This window comes from Clytia hemisphaerica, unplaced genomic scaffold (genome assembly GCF_902728285.1).
Source record: "Clytia hemisphaerica strain Z4C2 unplaced genomic scaffold, Clytia hemisphaerica genome assembly, whole genome shotgun sequence".
In the NCBI taxonomy this organism is placed as follows: domain Eukaryota; kingdom Metazoa; phylum Cnidaria; class Hydrozoa; order Leptothecata; family Clytiidae; genus Clytia; species Clytia hemisphaerica.
The window spans coordinates 205,740-233,601 of record NW_027104261.1 but is presented as its reverse complement, the minus strand read 5'-3'; the positions used below and the strand labels follow the sequence as shown (position 1 = coordinate 233,601).

The 27,862-nt window shown below is 34.8% G+C and overlaps 1 protein-coding gene across 1 annotated transcript; it reads right to left on the bottom strand.

The window, feature by feature from the left end:
• Window positions 1-239: 239 nt before the first annotated feature.
• LOC136816629 (tyrosine-protein kinase BAZ1B-like) lies at window positions 240-26,587 on the bottom strand. The gene is made up of 27 exons (XM_067072967.1): window positions 26,431-26,587; window positions 20,395-20,997; window positions 19,981-20,048; window positions 19,741-19,818; window positions 16,490-16,537; window positions 15,985-16,237; window positions 15,516-15,687; window positions 15,131-15,231; window positions 14,085-14,375; window positions 13,242-13,304; window positions 12,907-12,975; window positions 12,420-12,508; window positions 11,834-11,948; window positions 11,221-11,543; window positions 10,599-10,653; window positions 9,543-9,664; window positions 9,074-9,214; window positions 7,949-8,723; window positions 7,471-7,662; window positions 6,846-6,995; window positions 5,592-5,645; window positions 4,749-4,906; window positions 4,073-4,152; window positions 3,278-3,882; window positions 2,593-2,676; window positions 1,198-1,341; window positions 240-432 (listed from the first exon to the last, which is right to left on the bottom strand). The coding sequence occupies exons 2-27, from the start codon at window positions 20,983-20,985 to the stop codon at window positions 340-342; spliced, it is 4,914 nt and encodes a 1,637-aa protein (XP_066929068.1). The 5' UTR covers window positions 20,986-20,997; window positions 26,431-26,587; the 3' UTR covers window positions 240-339.
• Window positions 26,588-27,862: the final 1,275 nt, after the last annotated feature.

The window sequence follows — 27,862 nt, the reverse complement described above, 5'->3', positions numbered from 1 at the left end:
AAAAGGAGAGTCGAAAGTCTTGCCAAGAAAGATGCGTGGGGCCTTAATGGATGTTGCTCTGGGTTGAAAATTGGGAAAGGTGGGACTTGGTACTAAGGTCTATTCACTTTAAGTGTGCACTTTTTTGCTACAAGGTGAAAACCACCCTCAAGGGAATTACTCTAATTACACTGACGTGGTTTCTACATGCTCACTTAAAGCGAATGGACTTCAATGACTGAGTTGACAAGAGAAGATAGGAATTGAAAACTTGTGGGAATTAGGGAAGCCAGAGTATAATATACCAGCACTTTGATTAGCAAATATCTCACTTAAAGATGAAAAAAAGACTCTCCTCGTTTAGGAGGCAATACCAGGCAAATGATGTGTCAATAATTCTGTGAATTTCTTCTTAAGACGAGCTCCGCATTCTTTGACTTCGTTGTCCGTCTCCTGAAAATGATAATGAAAACGAAAAATGATAATGAGAACGAAAATGTTCAGTAGCCCATCATCAAATGAATTACACGTAGTGACAAGAAGGATTTTTAGTATCTCACGAATCAAGAGAATCAAAAAGAGATCAATGAAATTATTTTTCACAAAAATGTAAGTGCTCTGAATTACATACACGCTTTTTTATATAAGAATAGTGTACTTTGGATGAGGATCAGGTATTCTTAAGAAGTTGCCAAATTAAGGGTGAAATATTCTTAACGTATTCTTACTTTTTCTGACTTGAATTTTTTACAAACATGAGAAAATGATCAATTTGAGAGTTGAATGAACATTTGAAGCTAAAATTACATTTCTGCCTCAAAGTTTAAATTCAAGTCTAACAAAGGAAGCAGTTTTTTTCTATTAACCAAATACAAAATGACTGTATTCTTATTAAATTCTGTGAAACTCACCCTAGAGGTTATTCTTATTCTTACGATTTGGCTAATTTTCACCCTGATATTCTTATAAAAAAGCGTGTATTCAACTGTATATAACTTGTTAGAGTTGAGTATTGTTTACCAAATTGCAGGCAAAACAATAATTTAGTACATACTTAAAACAACTGAACTCAAGTACGTTGTACTCTACGCTAATGAATTTTGAACTCTATGTATAAATTGGGTCTTTATACAGGCAATTTTGTTGCTGAGAGTTAATGAAAAATTTGAATAAGAAGATATCAAAAAACAACAATAATAACAACAACAATAAAAGTACCTTGTAGAACTTTTCACAGTTTTCAAAGATGAGATTGACGTCATCAATGAACGACATGACGTTATCGTATTGTAAGCCATCGAGCTTGCGCATAATGTTGGAGAGGTTCATGGGGTTGGTGATGATGCCATAGTAAGTTGGAAACTGTGGTAAAGGAAAAATGATCATCGAGGTTATAACATTTTGTGAAGACGTGACTGGAGTAGTTCACACGTTTTTTTATAAAAAAACTCCTCTAACATAAGGCTTCGATGACCAAAATATTAAGAACAAGTTAAGAACATTAGGCAGAGTCTAAAACACCCAATTTCGTAGGAAAATGGGCAAAATTACCCAGGAAATGGTGAAAATAGGAGTATGTTTAAAACATCCGAAAGCTTTAAAAGTTTTGGATGTTGTTATACAAAATCATTATAAATCAGTTTGTATAAACAATAATTTGTCTCTTTGATTATCATTTGCTCATTTCTTTTACAGGCTTTGGACCACTACAATGTCCTCTAGCATAACGTGACTTTTGCAAAAGCTAATGGTTGCAAGTGACGTATTAGGTATAAAATGAAGAACACATTCATTGAGGTCCGACAAAATGGCCCGAAAGGGCTTACGATGATTTGATAAAGGTTTATTTGTGCCAAAATTTCAAAATTCATCCCATCTGAAGTATTTTTGTGCTATAAACAGATACTATCTTATTTCTTTATGAGATATATTTTGAAATGGCTCAAAATAGATTCAAAGAAAGATTTACCCCAAAATATTATCTCTCGTATAATGAATTAGGAGTATGGCTTTTCTAGTGAACATGGGTTTTACAAAACCCTACTATTAAAGAACCCTAATTCGCTAGAGGATCCCCAGTGCCAGTACGGATTTTGTCTGTCAATGGACATATTGTATATTTAGAGCAAAGTATTTCTTCACATGTAAACGAAAATTTTAGGAGAAGAGGACTAATTCATTCCGAATCAATCATATAAAGTACTATAGAATCATCGTGCGAAATTTCACATTTGCTTATGTTAAACGATTGAATTACCCTATTTTCTATAATATTTATCATGGACATTCTGGGTGTAACTCAAGCAATTTGTTAAAAATAATCCGTTCAGACGACATTCATATGTTCAAGAAACAATCATCACAGTAAAAGGTAAATGAGGGTCTTTTTCATTAAAATCCATACTTAAGTTTTTGGTTCTTTTAGTATCAATATAAGCATAAAACTTTCAAAAAAGGAAAATTTACACAAAGAAGAGCCCATTGAGATTTATAAACCCTGAAGACAGACTCTCAATCTTGGTCAACAAAAACCGTGGCTAAGAGTATTTTTAAAATGTGGTACTCTCAACAGTAAAGATGACAGATATAGCTCTAAAAATTCTGCGGACTCACCTGTCGACGGCTAACTGGATTCTGGAAATGTGAAGCATCTTTCTCTTTGCGTAACTCCATCAAAATGATACGACATGCTTTCAACTAGGAAAGAATAAAATGTCACAAATATTAAACGTGGTCAAAGCAAAGATTTTCATTACAGACTTGATTCATATAATTGTCAAATAAACTTTAGTATACTTTGCAGGGTAAGGAGGGTAGGAAGCTGGCGAATCCATGTTATACACCATTTCAATGCCCTACACAGACCCAACAGCTGATGGTTGGTTGCAAGTGACATATTGACTGATTTTACGTCACTTACAACCAGTCAGCTGTTGGGTCCGTGATGTAATGTCAGAAGACATTGCAGTTGTGCATATCATGAATAAGGCTATAATATAAACAACATAATGGAAAACTGTTGACAAGTACTCTCAACCCCCCCCCCCCCCGTTCGTTACTTTTTCCAAACTTTAGAAACTCATAAGGATCTCCACTTATTAATTTTAGAAAATATTGTCTGTCTTCAAAAGAAAATTCCCTTCTTGCACTTAATCTCCAATGAATTCCGCCCCTGACAATTAGGTCCCATTTGAGAGTCGCAGTTTATTTTAAACTCAGTTTTAGAGTGAAAGCCAAGGGACAGAAAAACTGAACTTAAAAAGTTTAAGAAAACATCGATTTCACCATAATAAGATACCTCAAAATTGCTTTCGCGTCGATTCTTTTTCCGTGGTTTCGTTGCAGCCCCGGTATCTTTAGTTTCATTCTTTTGTGACCTCTTTTTTTTCGTCGTTGGTTTCTCGACGTCTGAAGAAGCCGAATCAGCCGTTGCTGCAGCAACGTTTTGTCTTTTTTTATCATTAGATCTGTCCTTAGAGTACATAGGTCTCTTAATACCAAGATTCAAAGATGAATTTCCTTTAGCAGACGACGCCGTCCATTCTTCATCGCCGTCCGTCTTTTTCTTTCGTTTCTTACCGACGCCGGTTTTATTATTTTTGCCACGTGAAGAAAGATCACTTTCGTCGCCGTCGTCCGTGACGCGTTCATCGTAACTGACGACTTTACGTTTACGGCCTTTCCGGCCGACGTTCGTTTCAGGCTCAGATGTACTTTCTTTTACAGTGTCTTTCTTTTGTGATTTCTTAATCGAGGATTTTGACTTTTTCGTATTTTTGGTGGATTTCTCATCATTATTCTTTGTTTTCTTTAATTTGTTAGTGTAATGTGTCGTTAGTTGGAATTCCGCTTCCGAGTCGTTCTCGCTTTCGCTACTTTCCGATGACGTGTTCTCACCGACAGCTAAGAAAATAAATAATCAGGAAATTTTTTTACTCCATCTTCATGATTCGCGAAATTAAATTCCTGCTACATATCTTATCAATTCAAGTTTGCGAAATTAAATTCCTGCGAAATGCGAAAGTTTTTACGAATGGCCTGACTCGCCAAATTTCATTTCCGCCAAAAATTTAAGGTATTAAATGACATATACCTTTTTTCTTCTTCTTTTCCTTCTCTTCCGTATTTTTCTTGACGAAGTTTTTCCGACAGACGTAACAGCTCCACGCACCCCTATGAGTAAAAGTATTGAAATATAGTTCGAAAATAAGTACAGGCAACTATCGCTAATTCGAACCTTTATTATTCAAATTTCTAGAATATTGGCCCCAAAGCTGAAAAGTCATATAAAATACTCTCCATAAAGTAAAAAAGAGACACATGGTAAAACATACTTAAAAACATTCAAACTTTTTAAAAAGGAAAATAATTCTTTGCAGAAAGGTACTCAATTTTTGAGCGAATTGGCTGGTCAACTTTGGTGGAATAGACAAAGCTTTTTGACACCCCTGTCTCAGTGCCCCGGTAGAACTTTTTCCCTCAGTGGGGATGAAAATTTCTATCAAAATGCCAATGGGGATAGAAAATCTATTGTTTCCAGCTCGAAAATTCCAGTGGGGATGGTTTTGGAGTGCAATTTTTTACATTCAGTTTTCAATGGGGATAAAATCATAGAGCAATTTCGCAGTGGGGTTGAAATTGTAGGATATTTTTTCCACCGGGGACGATTTTTTGGCCTATTTTTCCACCGGGGTGGGGGGGTCAACCGGGTCTGCGACAAAGGGGTGTTTTTTGCAACTCGTAAGCAGGATGAAGATAATTTCACTCACTTGGGTGCTCGTCTAAGAGGAGGGTCGTGACATTGGAAATGGAAGCTTAGAGGGCACGTATCACATAGAATGACCATTCCATCGGCACCACAAACATGGCACGCATCTTCGTGGTCTGATGCCTCCGTATCATCGATAGATTGTTGTGATGAATCAAGCTGAAAGATCAGAGAATAAAAACTTAAATCAAAACGGTATTTTCAGAAAATCATAGTCCTAATTTCATTTTAGAAATTGTGCTTGTAGAATTTGGGCTTCCAAAATTCTTTGATTTATCTAGCAAAGCCTGGAGTAGCGCTTTCTTTATCTGTGTGAAAGTTATCAAACTATGTAAAACAGCCTAGAACCAAAGTCAAAGTCAACTTGAATAGATTCTTTGATTTCCAAAGTCAATAAAAAATCCTGATTATCATTAAGTTGAGTTTGAGTTGCCGGTTTGAGTTGCAATACACCTTTCCCGAATTGTTATTTAGGCTTTTTGACTTTTTACTTTTAATGTTTGGATGTTTCTATTTAGTTTCATAAAATTGAATGTCGCAAAACTAAACAAATAAAAAAAGAAACGAAAAAAGCACTTCCGGTTCTTGAGTTATTTTGATTTGAATTTCTTTATAAACAATAGAAATACATGGAAACGAGGCCGGGCTGTATGTTTTAATTTTTATAAGTGATTTCACCGTGAACAAAAACAGTCATAAAAAATGGTAGAAAAAAGCTTTTGAGCTCAAATTTTCAGCATGCACTTGTCTTTATAGGAGGAATACAAATATATAGTTTTCAATATGGTTTGAAGACCTTCGAAAAATACCAAACAATTCGGGAAAAGTGTATAGAGTATTATACCTGTTCGTTGTAGCTTTGAGCAGCTTTTCGACGGCCTCTCCTGTCTTCTTTTGGCTGTGGGAATCAAAAGCAAGAGTAAGTATTAGACATGTTTACACAAAACAATGCCATTCCGTTCGGAAACCGAAATGAAGTTATTCTATCAGGGGGGGTCGGTAGTAAAAGGATTTTTACGAATTTTTACATACCACCACCCAGACTCTTGGAAAAGGTATTTTACTACCCTGGTAGTAAAAGCTTTTGGGACAATTTGTCATGGAGACCACCTATTTTTTGGTTGCTTTTCGGACTGATTTTGCAAAAAAAGCTAAAAAATGATTATTTCTGTGACACATTTTTCACGTAGTGCAAAAATTAATGTTTTTCCCTTAGAATTAAAGTCTTTTTTATATTGACAAAAAATTTCGAGAATTTTTTGTTTGCAGCAAACAACTTGCAACAGAAAATTTTTTCAAATTATAAAAACTTTCAGATTTTTTCAGAAAAGTCATGCAAAAAATTAAAAGAATTACAAAAAATAGCTAAAATTTGCTAAATTTACCAGTTTTAACTACCCAGGTAGTAATTTTTTTTCAACATTTATAGATACCACCCATTTTAGTATTTAACTACCCTGGGTAGTAAATTTTTATTTCGATTTTTCGTCACACCACCACCGTAGTAAACGTCATTATGTCTGAGATTTTACTACCGACCCCCCTGATTCTATTGGTTAGAACTGACGTACACACAATAAGGAGCCAATAGAATGGCTAGTTTAAAAGGCCTCGAACCGGCCAATGAACCAGAATTAAGAGTACAAAAACTTGAAACCTTTTCCGTCAGTTCAAACTCTTGAGGGACATCACCGATGATATAGGGATATTTTAAAGGAGCGATGACCAAGTGGTCTGGGCGTCACGACTTGCTCGAACTTCCGCTCCTTCCGAATTTCTATTCAATTTACAGTTAACCGAACCCCGTGAAAACAATTGAAAGACTTAAGGCTCTACATTATTAGGCGATCAACTTTAAATATCGACAACATGCATAAGTTCTAGTTGCGAATATGAATTTCGGTCAAAATTTAATGTACACGGTTGTGTCTCGAACACGCACGAGGAACGCAGATTTTTTTCCAGTTAAGGAAATTTCAGGATATGGAGGATCACTGAAGGGACAAGAAAATTTGTTCGAGTTAAGGACACATTCGAGCTACAGAAGAGAGAGACTCCAATGTTTCAAATAGTGTCAGTAAACCGGGAATCGTCTTACCACACAACGAGGACATATCCAAACAGATTCAGGAACTTCAAGAAGAGGAGGTCGTATGCAATTCATATGATACGCGTTCTGACATCCATCACAAATAACCATCGGTGTAGAATTTCGAACACCTTGTTTACGACGGCACGCGTTACATTTCTATAAAACAAAGAGAAAAGAATATTCTTACTAATCAGTGGTTTCTGTGAGCGTAAAATATCACTTTAACTTGTAATTTGGAAGGAATACACCTTTTCGACCGTAGCCGCCAGTTGCCGCGCGGGCATTTTCTCCTCGCTTTATCCCACTAAAACCGTCCCAGTCCTTTTTTCGCGACTATAGACAATAGAAAAATGTGTCAAAAAAGGACTGGGACAGTTTTAGTGGGATAAAGCGGACAAAAAAATGCCCGCGCGGTAATTGGCGGCTACGGTCGAAAAGGTGTATTCAATCCATGTTTTTACTTTAGCTATTGACATTACATAACTTTTTTGGTCCTTCATACTCCACGTGAATTTCACGCGAATAGAATATGGTATCTAAACGCTCGACGTCTGCTTTACTTTTTTTTTTGCTCCATAAAAGGTGGACTTTCGATTAATGAAATTCACAAAATCTGACTCAAGAAGCTCACCAAGGTTTCGGAGGATTTTTCCCATGAAATGCTGTTCTCCAAGATTCCATAAAGCGTATGCAGTTTAGATAGTGTTTCTGCTTGTTCTACAGATTTCAACCACTCTTTCACAAAAGCTGGATCGAACCCTTTAAAGGGTGATAAAAAGCTCTTCTCGAATACTGATTTTTGTAGATCAATGATAAACGTTTTCTAAAAAGTGAATAGTATAGTATCCAATTAGATCTAGATCTAAGAAACTTTAAGGAGATCTTAGTCTAGAGCATAGTCTAAAAAAGGGAATACAAGGAATGCTGAATTTGTTCAGCTCTTTAGACTTGCCTCAAATTTTCGATTTCACGAAAAGCAAGAAGAAATTGAGTGAGAATCTCACACCAGTCTGACAGCTCGAATATCTTAACGTATATCTTAGAACATGGAAACAATAACAAATTGTTTAAACTAATGTCGTCAGGACACTGGGCCACATGCGACTTACCAAATCCTTGGTCTCCTCAACCGCGGTCAAGGAAGCTGTCCATTCATCATAACGCTTGAGCTGACCAAGAGTCCCTTGCACTATCCGTTCGGAAGATTCAAAAATATCTGCTTTCAAAGCTTCAATGGATGTCGGAAAGTCCGACCCTTTTGATTTAGATTTTTTATCTGTGTCCGTTTTAATTTCACTTTTATTTTCAGCAGCAGTAGCAATGGAAGAAGCCTTTTCAGGTTCTTTACTAGTTTTAACGTCACCGTTTAATTTGCTGTCCGCATTTTCATTTTTCTTGTCGCTAGCATCATCACTAGACTTCTCTGTAGATTTAACTAATTTGTTCGTGGAATCATTTATTTCCTTTTTATTAATGACTCCATTAACTTCATTAGTTTCGTTCAAGTCCGTTTCCATTTTAATTGGTTCGCCATCTTTGTCAACAGAATCACTTTTAGTGTTCTCACTTTCCTCCTTTTCGGAGTCTTTAATACTACCGTTCTCTGTGATCTTTTCCTTAACAGTTTCGGCATCTTTCGAGGAAGAAATATCATTTGAGGTGTCAGTCTCTTTGATTGATTTCATAACAACTTTATTGTTTTCTTTAGACTCGTCGATTTTCTCTACTGATTTCACAAGCGGTTTATCGCCATCCGAATCGGAGCTTCTGTCGACGTCAGTTTTCCCGTATATCGTTCGCGTGCCGTCATTTTTGATAACTGAAATGCTGCATCCTTTTGATTGCATGTCTTTGAAATCATCTTTTAAAATTGACGTCCCGCTCCTAAGAAAAAAAGACTTGGCAAGTTAAACAATGATTTGGACATACCAAGAAAGGTTGTAAGAAGTAGTGAAGTTTAGAAATTTGGAAAGTTAGCAAGCGTTGTATATCCTTCCGAGAGCAATCTTCCAATGCTTTTTCGAATAATGTCACTAATACACAATGGCTTTGTTGAGTCTCCAAAACAGTGTCAACGGTGTCTGGTAAGCGCAATGATAACCCTATCCTAGGATATGCAACTACTCCATAAAAAGGCCCATGTCACCCGCGTCGGCGGGATCCTCTTTCTACTTCAATTGCCACAAAGAGTAAGAGCAAGGATGACAAATAATTGTGAAATTAACAAAACTTACTCTTTCAAAACTTGAATAGATTCTTTGATTTCTGGTTGCAATCTAAGAAGGGCTCTTTTTAGTCTGTCCTCTCTTATTCCGCGGACAGTCAGCGCTGACGTGAGGTCTTTGATAGTTTCACCGTTGTCAATTATATACCATCTACAGAAGGAAATGTTGAACAAAATGATTTCAAAAAATTTGAAATAAAAAAGACGCAGAACAAGATCGAGGCGCATTAAAATCTCAATTGAATTTTATAATTCCAAGAACAAAGAAAAAAAGGTAAGTGCACCAAACACGAGGTGCACCTAGATGCTTGTTACTCGAGGATATGAAAGTTTTTAACTATTTATGGGTTATGTCTTTTCCGGGGACCTGTAAGGAAAGATAAGGTCACTCTTCCAGTAGACAGTTTTCGACGAATTTGCGTCACCCCTCAAAACTCTGGCCACTGTTCCATGATTTAAGGGTAAAAATGAATACATACAATGCTAAAGAGGAGACGTAGATTCCAGGATTGTTTCTGGAGAAAAGCCAATAGGAACGATCGTGGCGATCATAACCAAGTGGTTCGATACGTTGTGCATCGTTGCACAGGTCTGTTGCTACCTATAAAGTAACAATCGATAGACATAAGAAATCAGAAGATGTGGATTATATTTCTCTAGGGACATCTATTGATGGGAAACAGAGGTCACTGCCGTTTAGGGAGTGAGATTTTACGGAAAAAATTACCGCTATTTTCCCCGGGAAAATCAACATGTGATTTAAAAAGTTATTTTCTAAAGGTAGGGAAAATCCTGTGTTGACTAGGGAAACCGCCTAACTTTCTGAAGCTCATTTTTCAACTACTACAAAATTGGCAGTGGAATCTTAGTACGGGAAGTAGATGCCAGTCAAAAATACCCCCCCTAAATGTGAGGTTTGAAAAATCAGCCACCTTTTTGCTCATAAAATGAGACCGAATGGTGGCTGACATTTTAAACTAAATTCATGGTTAAGATAAATTATCTGGCTTTATGGTGATATAACTTACATAAAAAGTGGCTGACAATATCATCAGAAAACAGAGTCTAAACTGTGAGTCATTTTGGTGGCTTCAAACCTGGCGACTGACACTTAGTGTTTTAACTTGATGGGCTGTCTATTGATAAATTGCAGTAAAAATACCACTTGAAAAAAATAAATTCTTTAAAAGTTATGACCAAAATTAGTTTTTTTACCAATTTTTGAAATTTTTAAAACCTCACACAATTTTTGACTGGCATCAGTACTTACCTTGAGTCTTACCAAAACGGCGTTTTCACCAATATTTTATTTCAAATGTTCTTATGATATTTTATGAAGGGTAGAAATGTAGTGTTATAACAAGGGTTAACTAAATGGAGTAGAATAGACCAAATTTCAAAAAAATGTATGAAAATGGATGATTAAATCTCTGTATATCAGTATCACAGAAAAAACTATTTCAAAGCTCCTAGAATTTTTGTAAGTATCCTCCTATCCCAGGCTTTCTGGTTCGCAATGTAAAGGAATGTCTTACCTTGATTTTTCTCTTGAGTTCGTCAAGTTCCAAGCGCTCTTTTTCCAAATCTTCCCTAAAAAAGAGTAGTCATTAAGATTGTTAGGGACTACAGTTTACGATTGATTATTTGGAAATTTTCGTTATTTTAGTCTTCATTGATGCTGATGAGAGGAAAGTTCCAATAAACTGTCGCTCAAATTCTTGTCCTATCTATTGCTGTTTGCATCTTAAATCAAATGAGAGCAACGAGACTTTTCAGTTCCAATCAGTTAAGTTTCAGTCGTATTATAGAGATTTAGGAAAGCAGCAAAATGTTTACATTCTGTGATTTTATTGCGTTTACATATTTGAAGTTTTTTTGAGTACTCAACATTCTAAAAAGTGCAAAGTTCTAGGCTACAAGATGAAGTTCTCTGGGAAGGGATGAGCTGGAGTTTTTATAAGATATTTGACTAATATTGGTCATTCGAGGTAAAAGAGATGACGCTTTCTTATGAATAAGCAACAAAATTGTTTTATTACAGGTTAACAACCAACCAAATCAAAGAAGAGCTTTTAAAAAGTCCAGTTTGTCCCTCCAGGATTTTGAGTTGAATTCAGAACGTTCAGAATGCTAGGAAAACTCGTTGAAAAACCATACTTCAACTTTTCCATTTTGTCCATTTCTGCTTTTTTAGCTTCGTCTTTGATCGCTTGAATTTGACGTTCTGTCATGCCAGCATACAGGTCGTCATCCTCTTTCTTTTCTTCGATCTTTTCGTCTTTCTTTTCTTCGATCTTTTCGTCTTTCTTTTCTTCAATCTTTTCGTCTTTCTTTTCTTCGTTATCAGTTTTCTTTTCATCTTTGCTCGCTTCGTCTTTTACATCCTTCTTTTCTTGATCATCCTTCTTTGCTTCTTCATTTTTAGGTTTTTCTTTTACTGTGCCGTCCAAATTGACTACAATTTTATTGGCTTGTGGCTCCTAAAATATTTTAAAAATAAAATAAAATGTATTATTTCTTATTCATAATTTGATTACTTACAAAATATCATTTCATATGAATTGTTTGACGACCTAGAATACTAGTCTGTATACCATAGAAAACGATATCTTTTTAATACGTTTTTGCGAAAACCACATTTCTTACTTTCCAAAACAACCCTTTTTGAGAAAATTAGTTCTCAAGAAGACAATAAACTTTCAGAATTTTTGTTGCTTGAAAATAACCATAAGAGAGCCTGTTTTCATTTATTTTTCACATATATACATACTTTAATAGTGGGGTTGACCATGAACTTGTTGATAGGGAGTGTTTGCGTTGAGGGAGTAGGATGCTTTGCCACATATTCCTCTCTCTTTTTTCTTCGGTAAAGTTCCAAGTCCCGACTAAAAAGATAAAATTATCTTACATATTATAGTTGGATTCAGACCCTCTTCGTTTCAGACATTCGTAGTGGGAATATCGTATTAACTTTAGTTTTAATATAAATGTAATCCAACATAATCCACATTGTGACATAAAAACAAGGCTCAGTTAAAAAAAGAAGAGATAATTTCATAGTTCAAGGGATGCCAAGAATGGTCAGATCTTTTGTATGAATTTACACTCTACTCTTCTTCCTCTGCAACTTTTCAGGCATCGAAATAAGGGATAGAAAGTGCATCGCAATTTTTTGATAAGCATGATTTTGCATCCTAACATGGATCAATTTTCAATTTTTAGCTTGTAAGTAATCCAAAAACACATCGCGAATTGCGAAATGTGATACGCTAATTCGATCCCTGCTTTTGGAAAAATTTCTTTGTTGTTTTTTTAACATTGTCAAGTAATATAGCGAGAGAATCAAATTGACATACATGGCGTCCATTCGATCTCTAGCAATTTCTTCGTGGTAGTTTAAGAATTCCTCACTGTCCATCACCAATTGCATCAGGAAAGCCAGTGTCTTAGAATCAAAAGAAACAACAAAATTAAACATTCGTTCCTTGGCATTTTGAAAAATTCTCTTCTCAAATGTTATTCATTAAAATCATTTATATCCAATTTATAACTTAGTGTAAAGTGGCATCATCGCAGAATCAATCTCTTCTCAAACTTGACTGATTAAATTCAAAACAGTTCAAAATGGTCTGCAATGGTTGATAAGCTTGTAACCAATACTAAGCACTGATTTTGCTATGTTGCATTATTGATTTGATTGATTTGGTAAACAAGGAGATATCAATTTTAAAAATCCGACAGAATTTTTTATCTCGGACGCAACTTTCATCACATCGACTGACTTTGACTTCCCCTGAATCGACAATTTTATCGATAACCCCTGTAGCTATAATATCAACTCACCTCAATCTGATGGTCAGGTGGCAGATGATGAAATTCAGACTTTTCCAAAAACTTTGAGATATTCGTAACCTTACAAAGAAAATAACCAGAGAGTTTGACAGATAATAACAGATTATTATACAAGTTCATCATTTCTTGTCCAAAATTAAATTGATTCTTTTAGACCTAGAATAACTTTACACAGAACAAACTTTTAGAGGCCCACATATAAATATTTGAAATATAAATTTTATTCATTTAGAACTGAAATCAAAAATTATAGTTTGAACTTGTTATCCCTTTTAAAGCATCTGTTTAAAATTTAAAATAATAACAAGAAATATTAAAAGATTTACCTTTTCCAAGGTACGATTTTCTTCAATCATATATCTGGTAAGCGTTCCCTTTGGCTTTTTTTTCTGTAAAACAACACACTTTGTTGTTAGGCAAACGTCAGAATAATTTTGATAAAAAAGCTTACCTTAAGAGAAGAATGTTTCGCGGAATTTAATTTCGCCAATTGGGGCGTAATTCACAAAATTAAATTCTGCGAAACACACCAAAATTGTTAAATCGCGAAATTAAATTCCGCGAATTTCGATTTTTTTCTTCTTCTTTTATTTTGTTGTTTTTGACCAGGTGTTACCAAAAAAGATGGACACAATTGATTTTTAAGCATTATAACGTGTATTTTTTATCAAATATAAACAACTCCGTGATGCTTAAAAGTTAATCTAAGTTGATAACTTCTTCTAAATCACGAAATTAAATTCCGTTAAACTTTTGAAATCGGCTCATTCGCGAAATTAAATTCCGCGAAATTTGCCATTTTGAAAATCTGATTCGCGAAATTAAATTCCGCAAAAACTTCTTCCCTTAAGGTATCTTAATATATATTTAACTTTAGAATTCTATCCATGGTCTCCTTAGTCACTATATCAAGGCCCTGCCATTCTCAAAGTGGCATCCCAACACCTGGACATTATAAAACAAATCAAAAGTTAAAACATCCTTTCTAAATAAGGTTGAAAACTTATAATCTTTAAAAAGGAGGTTGATTACTAAAAAACTTCATTAAATTTTAATACTAAATTTCATGTGATTCGCGAAATAGGGTGTTACAAAAACCAGTTCCCCTAACAATTAAAGTCATTTATTTATCACCCTTCCAAGCAGACCCAATTCAGACAAATTCTCACTTTTTTCGATTGTTTCGGTTTGAGGCTATAACCATAGTATTCATCTTCGTCTTCACTATCCAAGAAAATGGGTTCATCGGTTGGTGGTTCAAATGGTTCATCGTCACCATCCATATCTGTTTCAGTATCTTCTCCACTTTCTGTTATCTTTGAATATTTAGCCGCCATTTCTTCAGCCTGTTTTTGCTTCTTTTTCTTATCTATGTAACTTTTTAAGAATTGCTCTACCAGAAAGGATACTGTGAACTCGGTCAGTGGTAAATCAGCTAATTCAATCTTCAGGCTCTTGATCTAAAGCAAATAATATTTTGTATTCGGTAATTATCAATCTACCATTTTTTCTTCTTTGTTTTTCATCCTTTAGAATTAGTATATGTAATCACATGATAACGAGTGCAATTCGAATATAATTGCACGAGTGATTTTTTTGTTATTAATTTTCCGAGTCCGAAAGGACGAGGAAAATTCGAAACAAAAAAATCACGAGTGCAATTTTCGAATTGTACGAGTTATCATGTGATTACGAGCTAATCGCACAATGGCTTTCACTACTTTATCCCAGTTAGGAAAGTAAATTACAGATATTACACTGAGAGTTTTATATTTTTTCTCTTCTCTTTATGTCTTTCTTTTATTGTTGTTTATTGATTTTCCTTCTCACAAAATAAATTTCGAATGCAATTAAAACGTTCGAAGCAAAAAAAATGTAAGAAAAAACATTAAAATCAATTTTGTAAACATTGGCGCGGCATTGGAGAGTGTGATTAACGATTAATTGCTCTCTACAGGATGCAATTAACGATTAATTGCTCTCTTTGAAGGCGTGCCAAATAAGAAAAAATAACCCATCGTGCGATTATACCTTAAATCTCTTATTAATTATTTTATCAAAATTAAAATTAGACGTGTAAAATAAAAGGCAACTAAGGTAAGAAAAAAGAAAAATGTCAAAAATATGAAATGTTATACTGAATCAACAAACTATTACAGTTCAGAGGAAATAATTCTCATTTTATAGTAAAAAACATATGACTCATGGGGCATACTTTGTAACATTCATTTCCTAACAAAACCTTCAAGAAGTACAATAAAATCTTGAGCACTGTTTCTGATTCCTTCTTTTGAGACACAGCTTCAATGATCTCATCTGAAAAACAACAAAAAGCAAATAAAATCAGTGTTACTTGAAGGATTTCATGCAATGTCTTGAGTTTTTAGATCCTTTGGTGAATCTGGAAGGAACAGTGAAGATTAGAAATTAATTTACAAACTATCTTATTCAAAAGGTCAATCCTATTCCTAGTAACAAATTTTGACTGACCAAATTTCAATAAACAGAAAGAAAAATGTAGCCCTATAAAAAAGAAACCTATAGCAAATAAAGAGGAAATAGAAAAAACAAGAATTGATGCATTTCTTCACAAATCATACCTGTTTTGATGGGAAAATTTTCATCAGTCATCAGAAATCCTTTGAAAATGTCAACAAATTCTGTGATCATTAAAATACTGCCGAAACTTTTGTATTCTAATGATTCTGGTAGATGGACTTTCTTCAATTTTGGTAGTGGTCTTAAACCAGAAACTTCACTCTCATGCTTTTTCTAGAACAAGAGTTTGTGATAAAAAGGATTTTTCAATTTGTGTTCACATTACTAAATGTTCGGTCTTAAAATGAGGGTCTTGGAAAAATGAAAATCTGATCTCATCACTTTTTTTTTGTTTTTTGATTATTTCATAGTAGGACAAGTGGCTTGTCTCTACCTCATAGATGGAAGTGATTCTGCAATTATAAATATTCTGCAACAGAGCTATTTTGAGAGAGCAAGTTACATCTCTCTCTTTTGGGACCAAAGGGTGAGACCTAGAAGCACATTTCCCAGAATGGAAATTAAACTTACCTCAGAAATGAGATCAGTAAAGGAGTAAGCGCCAGAATTTGCAATAGGACCTCCTGATTTTGGAAGTAGAGATCCAGTTGGCATGCCGGGAGGCTGAACCAGTGGTTTGTTAGGATATGAAATTTTTGGTTTCTGTGGCCCTATGGACCCTGAAGCTGAATTCAATACGACTCTTTGTCCAGGCACAATTGGGGTTGGTGGTTTCTTTATGGCAATAGTGATCAACTGTTGTTGTGTTTTATTTAGTTGTGCCCTAAAGTATTTAATAAAAAACATCAGCTTTAAGCCAGACTTCAAACAAGAAATTTATAACAATAAACAAAAATTTTATTCATTTTTGCTCTTCCGACCCAATCTGATCTGCCATAAATTTATTCTATACGAGCAGGGAGGGCAGATAAAAGGGTTATTAGGCGAAATGTAAAGACTTTCATTGGCAGAGTTTTTATAATGTAAAAATAGATCAGTCAGAACAGAATTAATTTATAATTACAAATTAATTTACCTTTTTTGAGCAATTATTTTTTGTTGCTCTGCCAGAGGGAGCTTCTTCCTAAAAATCAAAAAGCTACTTTTCAGCCTTATATTTCATGAAGAATTGATGCAGCCACAGGTAACTTAAAAACTGACATATATAATATACATAATTAAAAAATATATTCTTCACTTTTTTCGTTTTATCAGTTTGAGTTATTTATACATCAATACTAGGGTGTAAACTGGATTTTGAATTTTAGAATTTCAAAATTGTCACAATTTTTTATCAAAATTTATTATATTGTAAGACTTTTTGCGCAATTTTGAGGTCCATAAGTCAAAAATCTACTGTTTGCTCCAGGGGTATCTGATTCGCGGTAGTAGCAAAAAACGGCAAAAATGGCATTTTTTGTCCATTTTAAGATTATTAAAGGCCAGGAAATGGTCAAAATGGTTTCTAAATGGTGTCTTGTACTAATATTCAACACAAAAAGACAAAATAACCCCAGCGAGATCGCTCAATGTTTCAATTTCAGGCTAAAAGGGCCGATTTTCTCGGATTCTGGGTAGCAAAATGCATGAAAGCAGCATTTTTGAGGACCCACAACTTTTAAACTTTTTAACGTACACACTTGAAATTTTCAGCAATGAAACACTTCAGAGAAAGCTCCAGGAAAAATCAAATTTGAGTTTTCAAATATTTCCTATAAATCCATAATGGCGCCCTATAAATTGAGTTTTCATGCTAAATGCCAATATTTCAAGCTAAAACTTGGTTTTCTCTGGCTAAAATCTCAAAAATGGTTTCAAATGGTGTCCTGAAATCTTTGGGTGTTGAAAGTATTCAGGAAAAACTCTGGGAGAATCAAAATGGTTTGGGTTAGAAATTTGCCAAAGTCCGCCATATGGAATTGCATTTCCACTTAAAAACGCGATATTTAGAGTTAATGTCTAATTTTCTCAGACTAAAATCTCAAAAATGGTTTCAAATAGGGTCCTGAAATCTTTTGGTGTTGAAAGTATTCTGGAGATACTCTGGGAGAACCAAAATGGTTTGGGTTTGAAATTTGCCTAAGTCTGCCAATATGGTATTGCATTTCCTGCTAAAACGTGATATTTAAGAGTTAAAGTCTAATTTTCTCAGGCTAAAATCTCAAAAATGGTTTCAAATAGGGTCCTGAAATCTTTTGGTGTTGAAATTAATCTGGGAACACTCAAGGAAAATCATAGTTGTTCACAATGGTCATATATATGCCAAAGTCTGCCATTATGAATTTCATTTCTTTAGGAAAAACACTCAAGCTTACTCAAAACATTGTTTTAGAATGAAATACAATTCCATAATGGCAGACTTTGGCAAATTTCTGACCAAAACCATTTTGGTTTTCCCAGAGTATTTCCAGAATACTTTCAACACCAAAAGATTTCAGGACCCTATTTGAAACCACTTTTGAGATTTTAGCCTGAGAAAATTAGAGTTTAGCTCTAAATATTGCGTTTTAGTGGGAAATGCAATTCCATAATGGCGAACTTTGGCAAATTTCTGACCAAAACCATTTTGGTTTTCCCATAGTATTTCCAGAATACTTTCAACACCAAAAGATTTCAGGACCCTATTTGAAACCACTTTTGAGATTTTAGCCTGAGAAAATTAGACTTTAACTTTAAAAATCGCATTTTAGTGGGAAATGCAATACAATAATGGCAGACTTAGGCAAATTTCTGACCCAAACCATTTTGATTCTCCCAGAGTATTTTCAGAATACTTTCAACACCAAAAGATTTCAGGACACCATTTGAAACTATTTTTGAGATTTTAGTCTGAGAAAATTAGACATTAACTCTAATTATTGCGTTTTAGTGGGAAATGGAATACCATAATGGCAGACTTGGGCAAATTTCTGACCCAAACCATTTTGATTCTCCCAGAGTATTTCCAGAATACTTTCAACACCAAAAGATTTCAGGACACCATTTGAAACCATTTTTGAGATTTTAGTCTGAGAAAATTAGACATTAACTCTAATTATTGCGTTTTAGTGGGAAATGGAATACCATAATGGCAGACTTGGGCAAATTTCTGACCCAAACCATTTTGATTCTCCCAGAGTATTTCCAGAATACTTTCAACACCAAAAGATTTCAGGACACCATTTGAAACCATTTTTGAGATTTTAGTCTGAGAAAATTAGACATTAACTCTAAATATCGCGTTTTTAAGTGGAAATGCAATTCCATATGGCGGACTTTGGCAAATTTCTAACCCAAACCATTTTGATTCTCCCAGAGTTTTTCCTGAATACTTTCAACACCCAAAGATTTCAGGACACCATTTGAAACCATTTTTGAGATTTTAGCCAGAGAAAACCAAGTTTTAGCTTGAAATATTGGCATTTAGCATGAAAACTCAATTTATAGGGCGCCATTATGGATTTATAGGAAATATTTGAAAACTCAAATTTGATTTTTCCTGGAGCTTTCTCTGAAGTGTTTCATTGCTGAAAATTTCAAGTGTGTACGTTAAAAAGTTTAAAAGTTGTGGGTCCTCAAAAATGCTGCTTTCATGCATTTTGCTACCCAGAATCCGAGAAAATCGGCCCTTTTAGCCTGAAATTGAAACATTGAGCGATCTCGCTGGGGTTATTTTGTCTTTTTGTGTTGAATATTAGTACAAGACACCATTTAGAAACCATTTTGACCATTTCCTGGCCTTTAATAATCTTAAAATGGACAAAAAATGCCATTTTTGCCGTTTTTTGCTACTACCGCGAATCAGATACCCCTGGGGCAAACAGTGGATTTTTGACGTATGGACCTCAAAATTGCGCAAGAAGTCTTACAATATGATAAATTTTGATAAAAAATTGTGACAATTTTGAAAATCCAAAAAAAGTATTTTTTCATGGTTCCAGTTTACACCCTATCAATACTTTTCTTCGTCTACAATGACATATCTTCACTATATACAAGCTTATACTTTTTACTGCAGCTTTTAGTATGTCTGAACCTTTCAGAATTCAATTAAAAATTCTTTGAGACTTTGTTACAGCTAAGCAAAACATTGAATCATGGATTATCTGCATCAGCAAATCAGTTTTCACTAAGTAAATCTTCAAATTTTGTTATTGAAAAATAAAAAGAATAACAAAAGCATACAACAATAGGCTTCCAGACTTTCCAGACCAGGACAGATTATATGATGAATGAATGAATGAATGAATAAAAAGATTAGTAAACAAATACATCAAGTCCGCTGTTGATAAAAACTTGTGACCCTACCATTGTTCTGGATCCATATCAATCGCAATGATCAAGTTTTTGGGTTGAACTTGTAAAGGCTTTGTTGGCATTAGCAGCCTAGAAAAATGACAGTATATTTAGAATGATTAGATGATTGAAGCCTGTTCAAGATAATGGCAGGGGTTTACACTGTGTATTAAAATGAGAACTCCCATAAAGGAAATAGTCATAATCAAAATTCCAAAGAAACTTCTGAGTTAAAAATCTATTATGACATACACTTGTTGTCCATTGATAACTGGTGACTTGATTGGTACCTTGATCGAATTGGATAAGCTTTGTAATGCCTGAACAAGAAGTAAAATGTTAAATCCTTTAATGTATAATTATAGCCATACATATTCTTATCACAAAGGAGCATGTTGATAAGAAAACAAGACCTGTTTCTAGACGAGACCTGTTTCTAGACTGCTGAGAATGAAAGGATGTTATAAAAGGGGACCTTTTTGGGCAAAATCACCAAAAGTTGAAAATCAAAAGGGAACAGATCATAATAATAATAAAAAAACAAGGATTGCATAAAAATTTCAAAGGGCAAACTAAGTTGTAGTAAGGTACAACATAGTGCACAATTATTTTAGAAACACATAAAAGCAACAAAGAGAAGCAAAAAGCCAATTATATAAACGATACCTGTGGTATAACACCAGCCCCTATTGGTGTGTTTGGTTTCTGCTGTGCATTGGTGATGTTCAAACTTGGTAGCAGTTTCTGGATGTTAGAAGCTGTTAGTTTGACTTGAGAAAGAGATACTGATTTTATTGGAGAATTATTCAAAGTTTTAGTAATATTGGATGCACTTGCATTTGGTGGCAAAACAACTTTGGTTGGTGTCGAGGATTTCTTTGTAGGAGTCATTATTTTATCCTTCAATTTAGATAATGGTACATCTTCCTCATCATCACTTAAAAGTATTGGCTTCGATTTTGTTGATTTGGAAGTCCCATTAACCTTCACCTTTGAACTTGAATTCTGCTTCCTGATAACTTCCTTCAGTTTAACTTTGTTTGCAGATGATAATTTCGCTTTTGAGTTTTTAATCTTATTAGATTTAACCATCTTTGTAGAATCTGCATCCTTTATTTTCTTTTCAGATTTGGTATCAAGCTTGGAAGATTCACCTTTTGGTACAAGCGTTGGCGTAATGTTTTTGTTTGCTGCGGGTAGGAAGCTAATACAGCTTTGTTTTAGCTTTTTGGATTTCTTGGACTTTGTAGATGACATCCCTGTTATTAACTAAAAACATAAAAATTCTTTGATGTATTTTAGTTTTGATGTCTAATTTAAAGTCTGTCTCAATAATCTGCAGTCTTTTTTGTCTCTGCTGCAGGATTTATGAAAAAATCAACCGGTACATTTTTCAATAAGATTTGCTAGAAGAGATCCTTGAAAAATTTCTTGAATTTTGAGCCTCTTAAAAAGTAATTTGAAGAAGAACTTCACAAAATTAAGACTTTTTTGAGCCTATCCATGAACGTTGTTTGTGAAATACGATAATGTTTTGCATACTTCTTTCTTTTCCCAAAAAGTTTTGTATTTGAATTTACTTTGAGAGAACTTGACATATCTATCTCCTGACCCAAAAGTTGTCGGCCATGACACCCTTCCCTGCCGACATTGCACTAGGACCTGTTCCTCTAAAATAAAATTCTACACGGTCTGCATACATATTTTTCAGATTGAATATTTTTGCCCAAAGTCTTTATTTAGAGTTTCAGCGTACTGGGCAAGAAAATATGCCATTACCTTACGCAAACGCACGTGAAGTACAGTTTTGAATTAGTTTTGATACAAAAAACTCTTTTTCCATTGGCCAGGGCCTTTACCTTCAAAATGTTGCGGATCCATCCATCAACTTTTGTTTTGATTAACAATGTCAATGACAGGTGGGAAAGGCGAGATCAACGTGATGACGGACATGATTGGAGAAAATTGTGTTTTCCGAAAAGGTAAAAGTTTGTTTTGAAAATTTTGGCTGATAAGAGCAAGGGGGAAGGGGGTCTGAAGCTTATCTGTCTAATAATGCAGATAAGACATTAGAAAGTTTTTTGTCGAAGACCCCTTACGAAAACCTGGCCCAAACCAGACGGTGTCAACCGAACCCTATCGAACTGATTTTCGTTATCGAACCATTGAACTTTATCGAACAAAATCGAACGATAGCTGTTTGATTACCGAACTCAATTGAACAGCTATCGAACTTTACCAAAATTTCTTGATAAGTTCGATTTAGTTCGATGAGTGTTCTTTGTTTGATGAAGTTCGATTGTTGTTCGATGAGTTCGATTTATGTTCGATGTGGTTCGATGAAAGTTCGATGTGGTTTGATGAAAGTTCGATGATTGTGTCGGATTGATTCTACTTTTCTTTACCTTTCAAAAAATTACGAGGTTGTTTAATCAAAACACAGGCACCGTATGATTCACTCATTATTGCTCATTTGAAATAATAGACAGTTAGGGAAACCATCCAGGATCCTGCCATTCTATCAGCCAGTAAAAACTGAATGACACTTGTAAACTTTTTTGCCGCGCGAGTTACGTCATGCACTCCACCGTAGCGAAAGCGCGAACGACACAATCATAAGAATATCTTATGTGCTTAATTGCTCCGGCCTAGGAGCCTTTAATTCTCTCTTCCGACAATGGTTAAGACATTTTTTGTCTGTTTATCTAATCCGATGAATGATCTATTCCGATTTAACAAAAACGGATCACTGATTCCGATAATACTGTGATTTGATTGGCCGAAAAGTATTTAGAAAAAGATGGCTATCGAAAGTGTGGACTAGCTGACTGTGTAGCAAATACTGTCAAATCTCAGTGAGAAATTGATCATTTTCATCCTTATTCATGATGTTTTGGACATGATTTATGAGAAGTTTGATGGTGCGTTGTACGTTGTACTGTATACTGAATTCAAATACGTGTGTTTCTCATGATTTTATGCTGCAAAAATGATCTATTTTGGACTTTTGGTCATTTTTCATGATGATATACTGATATAATTAAAATTGGTGGTTGTCCCTTTTGGATTTTCAAACTTGACAATGAAACTTTCAAACACACAGCCATTGATACACAGTATTTTTTGTGGTGTTATGTATGGCTGAAAATGATCCTGTTTTGGACTTTGTTATTGTCGTATTCATCATCGGCTGGCGACCGTTCCTTTTGATTTTTCAAACCCGACACAGATTTTTTACAAACATATCACTATGAGAATTCAATAAAGGATACTGAAACACAGTTCCTGTGTAAATTTTAACAAGATTGGAGAAATTTTCACAGCCAGACAGTGTTATGGCTGAAAATTATCATTTTTGGACTTTGTTGTAATTTCATCGCGGCTGGTGACCGTTCCTTTTGTTTTGACCAAACCCGACACAGATTTTTTACAAACATATCACAATGAGAATTCAGTAAAGGATACTAAAAAACAATTCCTGTGTAAATTTGAACAAGATTGGAGAAATTTTCACAATATTATGGCTGAAAATGATCGTTTTTGGACTTTGTCGTAATTTCGTCGCGGCATGCAACCGTTCCTTTTGACCAAACCCGACACAGATTTTTTACAAACATATCACTATGAGAATTCAGTAAAGGATACTAAAACACAATTCCTGTGTAAATTTGAACAAGATCGGAGAAATTTTCACAGTGTTATAACTGAAAATGATATTTTTTGGACTTTGTCGTAATTTCATTGGCTGGGGCGACCGTTCCTTTTGAACATTTTTCAAACCCGAAACAGGTTTTTTCCAAATATAACACTATTTATTACATACACACTATTGTACCATTTTATTTGGTTTATCCTACTCTTCTCCAAGTATTATCCCAGCAGAAAAAATAATGCTTAGCTAAAAACCCGTGGCTTAATGGGATAAACTTTTGCAGGGATTAAATTTTGCTGATTTTGCGGATTTGGGTGTCATCCGCGAAATTAAGTCACAATGGAAATTTGAAAAGGCCTCATCCGCCATCCGCGAAATATTTCTAAACAAAACTTAAAATTTGTCAAACAAATACTTTTTGAATGTTTACTGGCATCAAAGAAGTGCTAATAATGTGTATTTCAACAACCGAAATGCACGATTTGACAGTTAAAGTCACAAAATCGTGAAAATATTGCCACCCAATAATGCCACCCGCGAAATTAAGTCCCCGCAAATTTTTTAATTTCGCGGGTAGGCCCAATCGCGAAATTAAATCCTCGCAAAGTTTATCCCATTAACGAAATTTTATCCAGACAATCAAATCAACGGCGCATCATGGCTTCGCTATTGGCAAGTTTAGAAAAAAATAAATTTATAAGCACTTGGAAATATTGACTTCTAAATGTTTATCTCCTTTAGCTCCAATTTTGAACTTTTTAGTTGAGGATGAGTGGGCGGGAGATGGGCTTGTTTATTTAAGCAAGAAAGTGCATGTGTAATAACTTAGAAGAGCTAAACTTCCAGCTGGTTTATTTATTCGTTAAGATTATTTCTCATACTCACTCTGCAATAGATTTATTGCTTTGCTTTCTGTGTCTGATTAGTAGTTTGTGGGAAACGTTCGAACACAACTAACTCAACAAGCTCATCTTTCACATCTTTTAATCTCTAAAGCCGGAGCTTCCAGCGCAGCTGGTTTATTCTATTTGACTTTGAGAGCTTCATGGAAGATGAAGAAGTAGAAAGATGAAAAATGCGCTGGTTAATTTTTTTTAAATAGGTGTGTTCTATCATTGTTGAAAGTTGAAGAAATTTCTACCAACACATAATTTTTTTACAGTCAATTAAAGGCACAGTCTGCTTATACTTACTATGTTTGCTATATCATCTAGGCAAAAAACGGTAAAAAAAGACACAAACACAATTTTTTTATGATTTCTTTGATTGCGGCCGCGTACAGGAACTCGCCAAATGTTCCTAACTGATAGAGATGACACTTTCTTTAAAGAAAGTAATAAAAATTAAAATCTTTTCCTTCTACAAATTAAGGACCAAAGAGCTTGTAAAAGCTCCAGCTTGTCCTATCCGATGGGATAGATACCGTGAGTGGTTCTAAATCCGACAGTCCTGCCTAAATCCGATGGGGTCTTTCAAAGATACAAACTAAAACAAAAACAAACCTTTCGCTGTGACGCAACGAAGATACCAAAGTGTCAACTAAACGAGATTTGATACATTGAACCAAATAACAATTTCAATAATTGCTTTTTATACAAAACATAATTTTTTATTGCAATATGTACATCATAAATGACAACAACAGTAACAGCATCATAAAAGTAATTATTTTTACAATTCACACTTTTTAAAATTACATTGATTGACATTTTGACAATCTTGTTTAGATGCTTTTTTTTAAGAGTTCTTGCAAAAGTTTATTGTTCAACTTGGAGAGGGAATGTTTGTAAACATAGAATTTTTTTCATAACAGTTATTTGGGGGGTCGGAATTAGGCAGGGTTGTCGGATTTAGGACCACTCACGGTATAGGATGGCCCGCAAGAATGGCCTGTGGGCGGCCACCAATACGCCCTCGGAATATAAATAAAAATTCAGCGGCAAGGTATAAATCAATTTAATCGAACCAATCGACTTCATCGATCTTAATCGAACTGATCGAACCTCAATCGTATTCATCGAACTGCGATGGAACTATAATCGTATAATAGACCTTTTTTCAAAGAGGCCACCCTATTGAATAATTATGTAGTCCAGCAGAAAAACAATGATAAAACCATGCTCGAACGCAATCAAATCTCAATCGAATATTACCGCAATTTTCAGATTCTATTGATATTCGATTGCGTTTGATTGATGTTTGATTACGTTCGATTGCGTTTGATTAGGATTCGACTACATTACAGAATTCTGCCTTGCCTTACTGTGTCACAGATTTTACAGTTAAGTTCCGTAACATAACCCTCATCTTAGGGTAGTTGGTCTCGACGGGACATCAAAGGGCGTCAAACACTCTTCTTTGCTTTACGTTAAATGCAATCGAACGATAATCAAATGCAATCGAACGATAATCAAATGCAGTCAAACAATAATCGAATGTAGTCGAACGACAATCCAACAAATCGGATATTACCCAGAATTTTGACGTTCGATTGAGATTCGATTGCGTTCAACAATTGAATTTCAATCGGTCGATTGCGTTCGATTTGGTTCAACTGGTTCAATCGTCGATATTCCGTTCGATTGAGATCGTCTGGACATGTGCGGGCAAAGTTTCAGATCACATGTTCAGGATTTTATCAAGTTCAAAATTGTCAAGTGTCCCACAAAATTTAAGGCCATACTGTTGGTTGTAACCTTAACTTTCCAAAAAATCCAAAACTCACCCGACAATTACAACCAAACTTTTCTTTCAAGAGACTTTTTGGGCAATTGGCATGCTGCCAGCTACTTTCCTGCAGGAAAAAATTCCTGAAAGTCTATTTCAAGAATTTCCTCCTGGTTTCAAAAATTTTCCAAAATTGGACCTAATAATCTTATCAAAAAAATGGTCAAAAGATAATTTTTTTTTGTATTGTTATTGATACGCTAGCTAGACTTCTTTTCAATAGACCCTGATCAGATTTCTGGAATCGATTTTCCTGAGTTCCTTGCAGACCACTGCTGCATAATATTTTTTTTAATTATTTAGTAAAGGAAAAATTCTTTTACCTAAATTTCATTCCAAAAAAATCTTCAGCATGACTTCTGGTCCGCCATTGCTAAAAACTTCGAAGTGCGCGCTTTCCTTCCAGTCAAGAAAAATTTCACCAAGCTTTTAGCGGTACTTGTTTTATCCTAACCAGATGCGCTCGCAGAGTTTGACTACAGAGTTTGAAAGTACAGAAAAGGTTATGATGAAAGAACAACATTTCGTGCCCGGCTTCTCGGGGCCGGACCATGTTCAAGAAATTCTTTGGTTCAAGAAACGTAAATTTGAACAATCGCAGATATGATATTTGATGTCAAAAATTAAACTAATTTGAAAAAATTGTTCACATTAATAGTTTCAATACAATTAGAAATATTAAAAAATGTTTCCTAGCACCGTAAAAATCCGTTTAGCTATTTTGACAGCGTCAGTGAAATTACGTTTTACGAAAAGGGCCTAGGCCCGAGGTTGCTTCGAGGTTTTCTTTTTAACGTGATATTTTTTGCGCGTGCGCATGCGCGTTCGACAACGGATTATCTGATATTCCGATGGCGTATTGGCGGCCGCCCACGCTAAAGCTCTAAAGGAGCGGACCAATATACCATCGGAGAGATTTAGTAGTGGCCCTTTGATGTGCCGACAACAGTCGGGTTCAATGGCTTAATCTTCCCTTGGGCAAGAATATTGTTCGTCCCGACTGCAATAGCATGAAAATGTCTGCTGCGCCGACCGTCAAAAACTAATTTTATTTATATAGTTTTGGCGCTTCAATGACAAAGCAAATTTCGGATTCAAGAAGGGCAAGTACAGTGAAGAACTTTTGTTGGATTTTGGTTGTTTTTTGGTTTGTTTTGGTGGACTTTTTTACATTATAAATGTCTTTATGCTTTCTTAGTATTACTTTTAGTATTCAGTGCAATTTCTGTAAATGCACCAACCTTTTAAAGATGTTTTTTACACACAAATGTTGATTATTTTTTGTTTTTTTTGGTGGACTGACTTTTACTGATTTTTCTCAAATCCAAACTCAAAGATCATAAAGAAACAGTAACAGGTATGTTCCTTATGCTTTTTCAGTAAGTTTCATGTTGGTATAATCTTGTGCGGTCCTATCAAAACGACTGTTGACCGCCAGACAACTGTACAACCGACTGACCGACAACAGTCAAAGTCTCTAGCAGCAGTACAAACATGTGTACAAAATAGATAATTTTGTCTTCAGAAAGATCTACAGACTTCTGTATAGGTAGTTTTCATCTTACTAACGATTAACCTCGCTATTTGTGTACCAACAGAATAGAACAGCCCAATTTTGTAATTTTACAGAGCACATTCATTGAAAATTCACTTTTGAGGTCCTGAAAACTATGAAGGTTAGTGTAATATTTATCGAGTATGTCTAGGTAAGTAGGAAAAAGCAATAAATTCATGTTTTAAGTTGTATTTTCATGT